This window comes from Tiliqua scincoides, chromosome 1 (genome assembly GCF_035046505.1).
Source record: "Tiliqua scincoides isolate rTilSci1 chromosome 1, rTilSci1.hap2, whole genome shotgun sequence".
Lineage (NCBI taxonomy): Eukaryota > Metazoa > Chordata > Lepidosauria > Squamata > Scincidae > Tiliqua > Tiliqua scincoides.
The window spans coordinates 167044234-167056918 of NC_089821.1; the positions used below are offsets into that span (position 1 = coordinate 167044234).

At 43.6% G+C, this 12685-nt stretch overlaps 1 protein-coding gene across 1 annotated transcript in view; it reads left to right on the forward strand.

Moving 5' to 3' along the window:
• Positions 1–12685, forward strand: part of DLGAP2 (DLG associated protein 2) — an 89235-nt gene that overhangs the window by 56689 nt on the left and 19861 nt on the right. Inside the window, exons 6-7 of the mRNA XM_066640411.1 lie at positions 3992–4077; positions 6630–7045. Of these exons, the coding sequence (XP_066496508.1) occupies positions 3992–4077; positions 6630–7045 (502 nt within the window). The remainder of the gene's footprint in view (positions 1–3991; positions 4078–6629; positions 7046–12685) is intronic.

The window sequence follows — 12685 nt, forward strand, 5'->3', positions numbered from 1 at the left end:
ACAGGAGATTACCAAAAGTTGTATCATGCCTGTAGTAATTGGTTGCTTATGTTGTATTCTTCCTTTTCTACTTGGTAATAAGCAAGTGTCAGGGCCCAGCATGGTCTGAGGAAACTGGAGTGGGAAAACAAGCTGGTGATCAGGTTCCAGAGCAGATATATGGTGTTTTGAAGGACTAGAGGCAGATGGTGCGGCTTAAAATAAGCTGAGATCAGGTTCAGACATGGGTAAACAGAGATTCAAAGGCAAATGGCAGGGTCAGTGGCTGAGGAAACTCACCAAATACTACCCCCTTCTTACATGGCAGCTCAACCCATACCACACTCCTCCCCCTCCTCCTTCTCTCTGGTTTCACAAAGGAAGAAGAGAATAGAATGAAAGAGGAAGTGTGGAGGATAGAAGAGTGATGAACTAGAATGGATGCTCCAGCCCAACTCTCCTCTCTACTTGTGGTCTGTTCCCCTCTGCCTTTTGAAATCAGGGTCAGAATAGCTATAAATTCATGCTAGTAACTATTGCCATGTTGTGAGAATGGATGATGGCCAGATCCCAAAGGATCTTCTCAATGGAGAACTCGTGCAAGGAAAGCGCCCTACAGGTAGACCACAGCTGTGATACAAGGACATCTGCAAGAGAGATCTGAAGGCCTTAGGAGTGGACCTCAACAGGTGGGAAACATTGGCCTCTGAGCGGCCCGCTGGGAGGCAGGCTGTGCAGCATGGCCTTTCCCAGTTTGAAGAGACACTTGGCCAACAGTCTGAGGCAAAGAGGCAAAGAAGGAAGGCCCATTGCCAGGGACACAGACCAGGGACAGACTGCACTTGCTCCCGGTGTGGAAGGGATTGTCACTCCCGAATCGGCCTTTTCAGCCACACTAGACACTGTTCCAGAACCACCATTCAGAGCGCGATACCATAGTCTTTCGAGTCTGAAGGTTGCCAACACAACAGGTTGTCCTTGTGTACCTTTCTGTTAGGTGTGGACAACATTGCTGTTACAGCACCAGAATAATGAGGTGTACAGGTGACTGAAAATGCTAATCTACAATGCAGAGTTCGAAGTAGACTCTCAAGTGGTTCTCTCTTACCAGGCCAATGGTCACTGAAAGATTCTAGAAAACGATTTACAATTAATGGAAAGTAGTGTCAGTGATCCATATAAAAGTCAAGGTCTTCTGAAGCAGGAGGAGTAGGTAATCCCTGATACTGCAGAGATGGATCCCCTGAAAATCTGATTAATGCCATTCAGTTTTTCTGCTTATTTGTTACAAAGACACTCCTAGAGGGAGTTCCCAATGGTGGAAGCGCAAGTTGAGATGCTCTCTTTCAAGTGTATAGATTTGGGCTTACAGACATATTTTCAATTCATGACTCAGCAATGAGCTCAGAATGGGGGGGGGGAGGCAGATATGGGAGCTAACATCTGGGGAGGTATTTGCCCCCCTCACCCTTTGTTTCTTCCTGCAGCTTAAAGTGATACACTTTAGAAAGGCTATATCTGTCTTGCTCTTAACTGTTTTGGTTTGCGGACTTCCAAAATCCTTTAATACATTTGTTCAGCAATTTACACAGACACCGTTGAATCTCTATAGCAACAAGGCATCTGATGTTCAGTCCCTACTGCTTGCTTTCAAGTATCACAAATGACAAACATTATTTGTCAAAGGTATGGGCTCTAAAAAAGGATGCACTGTATATTTTTGGTAGGACAAAGACTTCCTGCAGCCATCCCTTTGGCAGATCCCACTGAGAATAAATATGTGACTCACAAGACTGGAAGGACAAAATCAAGACAAAATCAAATTATTTTTCCAGGATTTTCTATAGTCAACTTAATTTTATGGTCACACCATTTATAAACGAAAAAATATTTTACCATACTTCTTTGCCACAGTTGCAATGAATAAAAGTAGTCTTTTTTACAGCCCAGGAACTACAATATGCACTTCAAAAACCTGGAAGGGTGATTATGCTACTGAAGCCTGCATTTAAAATCCCTGAGATATAATGCTTTTATTTACATATTTATTTGCTTAACTGCACCCCCAACTTACTTATTAGATGACTGTGCAGTGATACCAGAACGCACCTGGGAGTGTTTCCAGTCTGGGCAGAATTGTTAATTACTCGAAGTTTAACATTATGCTCCAATTTAACACAGTTTGCAAACGAACAGTAGCAGCTGAACGCAAGACAGGGAGCTGCTGTGACTCTTTTCACTCTTCATTTAAACCTCTTTGGCTCTGCAGGTGGAAATCGGCTACCAGCTCCAGTAGGCGCTCGCTCCACACAGAGCCATTGCAGAATCCAGATTTTTGGAGGAATAGGCAATCAGGCATACAGTACTCAGGGCAGTGGGAGTCATGTCGTCATCTCTATTCCACAATATAATCTCAGAGTTAAGTAGGGAAAAGTAGACATTGAAGGTTATCTCTGTTTTAGATTCCTATGGAATACATGGAATGCTACAAAGAAGCATGTCATTCTCTTTCCTCCCCTTGTTTTTCTTGTTGCTCTGTCATCATCATGGGGGCCAAACTAGCCTGCCATTAAACATGCCATCATCTCCAGTGTGTGCATGTTTCCATTTAGAGTAGCTGATGTGGGGGAGGGGCTTGGTCTGGATAGTGACCTTGTTGCAAACAGAGAGGACCTTTAACCCTTTGCCTATACGTTGGTTTTTTACTGAAAATTACTGCAGTAGGATTGGGCTGGTTGGCATCTGGTGGGCCACTGTGATTTATAGGAAGCTGGACTCGATGGCCCGTTGACCTGATCCAGCAGGGCTCTTCATATGTTCTTATGTGTAGCATTTTGAAAACCCTAAATGTTGTGTAAATGATGATCATCATCATGTTGGGGAATTTGTCCATGTGAAGTGTACATTGGCGTCTATTTTCCATTTCTTAAAGGTACTTGATCACATGGGTAAAACTAAAACCTCCCATTTTGTTTTCTTTTCATGGAGTTTTTTCCCCCTCTTCATTGCCCAAATTTATTTTTGTACACTTGGCACTAAAATATTTACCTTGCCAAACTGCATAGAAAATCCTCATTTGGCATTGGTTTCAGCTTCTAGGCATGGCAAGCAAATGAAAGGTATTAAAAAGTGGAAGCAGTCATTGGGGTATTTAGTCAGTGTCAGCATTGGCAAGCTGCGCAGAATGATAACTTGGAACAGTATAAGTCCCTCACATTGGTTTTCTGGCATCAAGAATTTCATGATATTCAGAACTTTTAAAATGTAAATTAAAACTTCAGTTTTGATCAGGCACTAAAAGACTAGGCATAAGAGCAGTGATTATGTTTGGTGCAAGTCATGCCTGCTGTCTCTGCTTCTGATTTCCAAACATTCATAGCTCTTTGTCCACAGGCAGGTAAGGTGCATGTAGGTTCTCTCCAAGCAGTTGGAAATGTTGCTTTTTGTGGGGGTCTGACTGCATGGACACAATTATGTGTGTGCAAGCTGCACATGTGTGAACTCCATGCTCAGACAGATTTGAGTATGTGGCAGATAAGAGCAGGCACAAGTGGTACACATGCTCAGCCTACACTTTCCAAATACAGGTGAACCAAAAGTAGGTGGACAGTAGGTGGAATAGGGTTAGGGTTATACTATAACGATGGTGTTCATTATAACTATGGCGTTTGTGTTATATTTAATTGTATTAGTAAATATAACTGTATATGTAATCTCAAAATAAATTTTATAATTTACTGTCCACCTACTTTTGGTTCACCCTGTGTATGAAAAGGGCTGCAAAGTAGAACACAAGCAATTACTCTCCATGTTATAAAATAAAATGTCGCCATCTTTGTACCAGACCCTGAATGATTTAGTTCCTGTGCTGTGATTCCAAGAACATCTCATGCCCCCAGAATCAGTGGGACTGACTTGTTATCAATGAGGAAATATTCTGTTCATGTCAATTAAGAAAGTAGAAACAATCACAAATGTTCACTTCTGCAGATTTATGTTTTGTGTTGACCAGGTGGAAACAGCAACCGATTCAGATACTGAGAGCAGGGGCCTACGGGAATATCACTCAGTTGGAGTGCAAGTGGAAGATGATAAAAGGTATGTCAAGCAAAGGCGCAAAAAGTGTGTGCATGTGTGTTCTTGTGTTTGTAAGAAAGAGAGAGAGATGTGATATGAGAAGATATGCATGTGTACAGAGTTATATATGCATGTGTACATTTACTGCAAACATTTGGCCAACAACTATGAGTGTAAGGGTCGGTCCAAGAACTTTTTGCTGCCCAAGATGAAGGACAAATCCCAGTGGGATTTACAGTGTTTAGGACTGGACAGTAGATTGTGCTGAAATTCTCCCTTTTATTCCAACTAAGACTGCAACCCTAAACACAATTGCAAGGGAGCAAGTCCCAGAGAAGACAGTTACCTGTGAGTACAGATGCATGAGATTCAGTTGAAAGTCTTGTTATAGAGCAGCCAAATTCATGGAAAAGCAGAGTATCAGGAAGAAAAGTTCAGGCCTGCTTGCCTCCTGCAAGACTGCATTTCTGTGAACAGGAGCAAGTGATGGCAGCAGTGAAACCTGCTCACAGTAATTAGGATTGATTGTATTGTTGAAAGTGCAAAACCTTGGACCTATGGCTGAGCGCAGAACTACATTAGGCTCCTTGGATATCAGACGACGACTGTAACTGCTGATAACACAATTATCACAACTCATTTACCTACATTAGAAGAAATGGGGAGTACTTTTATGTGCATAAACCTAAGCATGTTTACTGGGAAGTAAATCCCATTAAATGTAGTGGAGCTTATTTCCCACTAACTGTGTGCTAGATGGAGAGGTTCAGAAAAAAATGCCACAAAACAAGAAGTTAGATGGGGAGGGAAGAACCAGTGTGGAAAGGAAGAAAAGGGAGAATCTCTGCAACCCTAAGCAATTTGCTCCAGCTTATTCTTTCAGAACTGCGTTGCAGTGGCTGGGATGGGAGGAGATAAAATGCAACAAAACGGCAAGCTTGCCATTCTAGCATATTTTATCTCACCATATACACTTCCTGCAGTATTCCTGCTCCTACCCCAACTACCCCTGCTTCTTCTTCTTTGGACCAGCCTCCAAGCCAGCAGAAGATTTCAGGGATTTTAGCACTTGGCTGCAAATGCTTAGGCATTGCAGCCCGGACCAAAGGAGCACCTCTCTTTGCCAGCTTCCTCACAGGCAGGCATCAACCCTGAAGCCAAACAGTATGCCTGTATTTAGCTACTTAATTGCTGGCTCTGGGCAAAGCCCAAGCTCAGACTGGGAGCAAAATGAAAAGCTGCACCACCCATATTCACATTAGGAAATGTGTTCTCAGGAGAGGAGGGAGGCAATGGCAGGCTGCCCAGTTCCTCTGGCTCAGACTACTTATTGGAGTGCTCAGGCCAAGGTAAAAGCTGACTCGCTAGCTTTTGGGGGTGGAAAGCCCCATGAGACAGCATGGAATGGCTATTGTTTGGGGTGAGAGAAAGGGGAATGAGTCACTGATGGAGCAGATAACAGCAGGCACAGCACTTGGTTGCATTGAGCCACTGGCTGGTATGGTTCTAGCCAGCTACAGCAGGCACAGCTTACTTTGGAGGAGTGGCATGTGAGAGAGACCTAGTGGTACACCCAAGGCAGGAGGATGCTTTCTGGGTGAAAAGTCAAACATGTTGGACTAGCCTGTGTGGAGAATGATGGGAACACGGGGAGGCTTTGGGGTGTGTCCCCAGGGAGAAGAAGGGATACAGGGAATGGCTAAGTACAGCAAGTCAAGCTTGCACAGTGGAGATAGCAACGCACCACCTGTCAGCGGTAAGGCAGCAAACAGCTGCTCTCCCAGGCCACCTCCGCTCAGCTAGCATGTCATGCATGTGCAGAGTGGCCAGCGCAGCATTCTTCCGCAGGCAGGCTCTGGGACAGTGGGCTCAGGGCAGCACAGCAGAATTACAGAAAACTACCATATTGGTCAGCTGCAAATTGTGTGTGGGATGAGTGATGGCAAGGGACAGTGGTACCACAAGACAGTGGATTTTGCTGCCCCAATGGCAGTGCCATCAAAGCAAATGCTTCCAGTTTCCTCAGCATAAGTCCAGTCCTGAGTATAAGCAACGCCCCTTCCTATTGTAGATCTGAAGGTATATAACTCATTTAGGCTGCAATTCTATACACACATACCTGGGAGTAAGTTCCTTTAACCTCAGTAGGACTTACTTCAGAGTAGACGTGAATAGGATTGTGGTGGTGTTTGCCTTTATTTGGTACAATGATAGTGTGAGTCCCTGCAGGTTTTTCAAAGTACTTTTTTCTAGTTTGCTTGCAAATTATATGCTATGTTTTTTTTTTTAACTCTGCAAACAAATCAATACTCATTTCCAAACATGGTTTGAATGTTTTTCATTCATATCTTTGTTCTGATCACTATCCTTTAGAGACTGTACTTCATCTTCTTCACTCAAATAACCACAGTCAGTTCTTGATTAAAGTTGCTAAAAAGCAGTGCGTTTGCAAAATCCTGAATGGCCGCCATGTTGGGATGATGTATGATTATTTTCAGAAACAAATGTTTTTGCTAATATATTAATTTGTGCATTGCTGGATTATTGCTGTCATTTTTTTTATTCCTCTCCAGACATGGACGGTTTAAGCGCTCAAATAGTGTGACTGCGGCTGTTCAGGCTGACCTAGAACTTGAAGGCTTCCCAGGACATATAACAATGGAGGATAAAGGACTTCAATTTGGTGGCTCTTTCCAGCGGCATTCAGAGCCTAGCACCCCTACTCAATATGGTGCAGTAAGAACTGTACGGACACAGGGGTTGTTTAGTTACAGAGAAGATTATAGGACCCAAGCAGACACCTCCAATCTCCCGCCACCTGAACCTTGGTTAGAACCAGCCATTGAGACAGTTGAAACAGGACGGATGTCTCCATGTCGACGGGATGGGTCCTGGTTCATGAAGTTGCTACATACTGAGACTAAGAGGATGGAAGGCTGGTGCAAAGAGATGGAGAGAGAAGCAGAAGAAAATGATCTTTCCGAGGAAAGTAAGAGTATACCTGTGTAATACCTTTTTGTTTTCCTTTAGAATATTTGATACTGCTTCATTTGTTTTAATGCTAAGTTACTATGATTGCGTAATAACAACACCAATTAAGGCCCAACCTACTTCTTAAATCACAGACATATAACTTCAGTGTGAAGTTGGGTTACCTAATGGAGCAGTGGTTCTTAAACTTCCCGGGAGATTTACTCCTGGGGTAAGTCTTTGTGGTGGTGGGGGAGGGGCAGCAAAGCGATCCCCAGGATCACGCCCCTGTGGGGGAAGGGGGGCTATTTCTAAATTAACCATATGTGTTCTCAGGGTCCAGGAGGTTAGGGGAGCCCCGCAGAGCACTTGCAGGCTCCCCGCAGCGTCTAAATAGTGAAAGCTACAAGCGTGACAAAACCAGAAATTCCACTTCCGGTTCAATTGCTCTTGCAACTTTCACTATTTAGAAACCGCAGGGAGCCTGCAAGTGCTCTGCGGGGCTCCCCCAACCCCCTGGACCCTGAGAACAGGTATGGTTAGTTTAAAAATAACCTCCCCTTTTCCCCCGCAAGGGTGTGATCCTGGGGATTGCTTCTCTGCTTTCCCCCTACCCCCGCCCCTTAAAGGGAACAGGGCATCATCACACAAGCTGGTGGGTTGCGACCCATCAGTTTGAGAACCACTGTAACAGAGGAATAGTTTGAAGGGTATACTTAGCTTTTACTGATCAGCACTATATATGGTGCATCTCCTGGGTATTGCTTTTATTTGCTGTTACTTATCAGCTATCATGAAGAGCTATCTTCTGAAGGCCCTGTTTGTGGAAGGAGAGTTTTGTGCACGCATAGATGGCTTGCATGAATGAAAGCTGCCCCTGCATAACTGCAACTTACCTTCCATTTACAGAAGAAGCTTCCAATGATGGAGTTGCACCCCTCACAAAGTTAGGATACAACCAGTTATGTCTGAAATATATAACATATTCAAAATTTTCAGTGAAATAGTTAATCATTACAACAAAAAATCTCTCTCTCTCTCTCTCTCTCTCTCTCTTTCTCTCTCTCTCTCTCTCTCTCTAGCAGGCGTAACCACTTGCTTCACCCTGTGGCACACTTTCTGCACCGTGCAAATTTTAACCCATCTCCCTGTCCCTTAGCGTCTCTCCCACTCCCCAACTCATCCATTTTACCCAGCTGAGGGATTAAAGCACAGCGAAACTGACTTTTTGTTAAGCACTTCACTAGGGCAAAGAAAGAACTGCAGCCATTGTTACACATAGGCAGCAAAATAATCAGATGGGGGGAAAATCAGCTAAAAAGAACTCCAGCCCAAGTAGGAGAAAGCAACCCACAAGCCTTTAAATGAGGGACTAGCTCCCTCTACTGGTAGAGACCAACATGTACACAATTCTGATCATATATGCACTGAGTGGCTCAGCTCACCTGCTGTTGCCTCCAACAATTCACACCTCTTCACCCCTTTGCATTTCTCCCCCACCCCTCCCTCTGCATCTCTCCTACTCGCCATCTTCCCCACATCTCTCACCTCTCCACATTTCCATCCTTATGCCTCATCCACATCCCCCCTCCCTTATCAGCCCTGCTGCCCCCCTCACATCAAGTTTACTTGTCCTGTTCCTCCTTGTTTCTGCTTTTGCACTTCAAAATTCAAAGAGGAATTGGGGAGAAGATAAGACTACACAGCTAATACTATTCCTCTCCCATTTCCTCTTTCCCTTCCCCACCTTCTCTGCCTTTTTTAAAGGAAAGAAGCCAGGAAAGGGGGGGGAAGCAGTGACAGCTGCAGTGACTGTTGGAATTGATGGCTATCCTGGCCAAAGCACCACACTTGGGTACCACTGGATCCATTTTAGAAGACCAGTCTTGCCCTCTAGTCCAGGGGTCTCCAAACCTTTTGGCCAGAGGGCTGCATCAAATATCTGGCACGGTGTTGAGGGCCAGAAAAAAAATTTTAAATATAAAATTTATTTAAATAAATTAGAGATGGAACTTAGATGAGTGAATAAATGAATGAATGGGCTCATACATTCAACCTCTCTGGCCCTTGAATACCCTCCATATGCAACCAGAGCATAGTTCCAGTCATGTTTGGCCAAGTGGGCCAGAGGCTTTTAGGGGACAAGAGGCTGGCCGTGGCCCGGCTAGAGGCTTACCGCGGGCCGCATCTGGCCCCCGGGCCGGGGTTTGGAGACCCCTGCTCTAGTCAATAGTATGATGCAGTCAGTGCTTATAAACCTTGAATAGGGTCTTCAAGATATTGAAGACAGTGGAATTTCTCCCCTCACAGAATTACAAGGAGAAGAGCGGCTTTCCCTGCTGAATCTCATTGTTTTATATCTAGGTCCCTAGCAAGAGGGGACTCTTATTCAAATAAAGTTAATTCACATGTGCTACACCAAATACAAAATACAATTACCAACTGTTTTTAAGGAAAGAAATTGAATATTTTCCATGAGGTCTCAGAATCTTGAAAAATCAAACTTCCTTTCTCATTTTTTTTTTTCAAGCAGGAAGATTGATATGCCATAACAAAGAGCATGGGAAAATGAATCGCAAATTCATAGTTCAAATTCCATTATTTCTCAAACCAGATTTCAAAATTTGTTGACTTCTCACTCAAATTTTTCACTTTGAATGGTGCTGAATGAAAATATTGGCATCAAGCTTGAGCCTCATTATGTCCATTAAAACATGAAACAAATTATACACAAATTGAAGACATGCTTGCCTCATGGTTTATTTCTGTTACCTGAACAAGTCACCTCTTCCTACCATAATAGGAAGTGGAAGAACTGCTGATTTACAGACTGGCATTTCCTCAGTATGTATTCCAGGGTTCAACAAACTTATTCCACCTTATTTACATCCATTACCATCTTTTGTCATTTTTTTATCTGTCTTTTTTTTTTTTTTTTTTTTTTGAGAACAGGGCCTAAAGGAAATGGTCACCAATGGCAACCAGAAATGTAATTCTGACAACCAGCAACGAAATGCAATCTGCCACAGAAGTAACACATTTTTAAAAATCCATTATCAACAAAAGTAGATAGACAGTGCCTCTCAGAATGATGCCAGGCTACATTTTATTCTGGGATACAACATCATCATTGTGGGCTGGGGGTGTGGGGTGGGAGTTGCTATAAACATAGGCATCATTTTGTGCTTCTTCCTGTGAAACCTCACGTACATTTGAGGATTTTTTTTCAAGATAAACGGCATATTTTCTCTCTTCCACCACAGTGAGGGTGCCCTCTTGTGTGTGTGTGTGTGTGTGTGTGTGTGTGTGTGTGTGTGTGTGTGTGTGTGTTACAGAGACCTAGGATTATTGTTTTTTTTTCCTTCCAGCGAAATACTGCTCCTGTATAATAATTGAAACATGTTTTAAAATCAATCTTTTATATAATTAAATTTAAAATTAGAACTGTTATTAGGTTATGCATATAATATCGCGAAATTCTCTTTTCTGCTGGAAAACAAATGGACAGACTGTCTCCAACAGTGATTGGCAGCCAGAAGCAGATGTTTCACAGGTCTGGGGGATGGCACATGTTTGTATCAGGACTGGGATGCCAGCTTTGCTTTTCTGCCTGAAAACGTACAGGCTACGGCATATTTTGTAGAGTACACTGTAGTTTAATCATTCATTTTTCTAATTCAATCAAATGCGAGGCCTGCCTGCAATGAAAACCTTAACCAAAACATATTACTAGGATAGCCATCAGTAACAGACAAAAAAAGTCATTCACTTGCATAGGTGTGATGAGAATCTCTGATTTCCCTTTATTTTTTGTCTGTTTTTTAATCTGGTTTGGATCTGTCTAGCACCCCAGAAGCTTCTTAGCATTCTGAAAAAGCTGCCAAGACATCCAGATGCAGTAGCCATTATTCCTTGTTGATTTTTACTGCTTGCTTCTTCTTCTGCAACTGACTGGGAAACAAAAGGCCTAGCTCTGAGTCCCTTAATTAGACTGAAATTCAGGTCGCAATCCTAATCCCTTTCCAGCACTGGCATAGCGGTGCCAATGGGACATGTGCTGCATCCTGCAGTTGGGTGTCACTCGCAGAGGCCTCCTCAAAGTGAGGGAATGTTTGTTCCCTTCCCTCAGAACTGCATTGCCCTTACGTCAGTGCTGGAAAGCACTGACATAAGGGGTTAGGATTGCACCCTCATCCAATTTCTAAGAGCAGGAAATTCAGGAACCCAGATGAATCCTGCACCCATAAGCAGATAATGGCAGGATTACATATGCCACAGCCATATAAAGTAGGGTCTCACTCACATGCATCGTTGTGCATTTGGCCAGGTCTGATACTGGAAGCACCTGGTGCTTCTTAGACTTGCTCATCTTGCTGCATGCATGGGTGCAAGGACCATGCCCTGGAATAGAATGACTAAATAGAGTAGTAGGAAAAGAAACTAGTTAGTCATCTACAGTAGTGCTTCCCAAACTCCTACAAGGGAGTAAGGAACACTGTAAGTTGTTCCGGGGGGACAGGGAAGGCAGCAACGCGATCCCCAGGATCGAGCTGCTGATGTGGACAAGAGGGGGGGTTTTCAACTTACCTGCAGCCAGCACTGCGGTCCTGGGGGGTCTGGGGAGCCCTCCTCAAAACTCTGTAAGTCTAAAAAAAATATTTAAAAATGGGCACTTGTGGTTTTTGTGATGTAACAGGAAGTGCCCTTTTTTCTTTTTTTTAAACTTTAGCAGGCATGGAGAACCCTGCAAAATTCCCCAGACCTCCCAGTACTGCAGCACTGCCTGCAGGTACGTTGAAAACACCCCTCCCGTCCCTGGCAGCAGCGCAGTCCTGGGGATCATGTTGTGCCTTCCCCTTTCTCTGCCCTTAAAGTGGCAGAGATAGGTGCTTCCCTGGCTGGTGAGTTGCGACCCACCAGTTTGGGAACCTGATCTACAGTTGTTTTTTTTTTATTCACTGCATGTCTTTTAACATCCTTGCCATCTGTGATGCCCAGAGGGACAGGGAAGAAGTGACCCCCCCACGGATCCCGGCTACCTTGGAACTGTTGTGGGGACGGCTGGGGATGACCAAGTGACATCCCCCATAATGCAGGGGGGTTGCATTATTAGTAGGGCCATTGGGGATGTGATCCCCCTGCCAGTAGTGTAGTGTGCCATATCAGTTGTCAAAAAACTAATGGTGTACCCTGAAAATTTTAACATCTTTTCAGTGTGCTGTGAGATGAAAAAGGCTGAAAATTGTTGCTTTAATGCATTATCTTTAAAATTCATATTATCTATCAGGGAGTCATTCAAATTTAAAGTCAAATGTTTTCAAAAGGTACTTTTTGAGAAAGGGATACTTGGTGGAAAATCTAATACAATATATAGCAAAATTCCCGCGTTCTGCTTCATAGCAGAGAAAAAGTGAAAACCTCTGTATCTCATTCTACTTTATGGTGCAACCTTTGTGCTAGCAGATGTCATGTGAGATTAATTCTAGGAGGCATTTGTCATCCAGATAATGTCTCAATTGTTGAACCGACAAGGGGTCAGCCAAATGCAGATTTTAAACAGGCCCTGCAAGATTTAAATATGGAATTACATCCATTCCTTTCCTTCCCTCTCCTCCATCTCAGTTTTTCCAATTTTTGAAATCTAAAGAAGAACATCAAA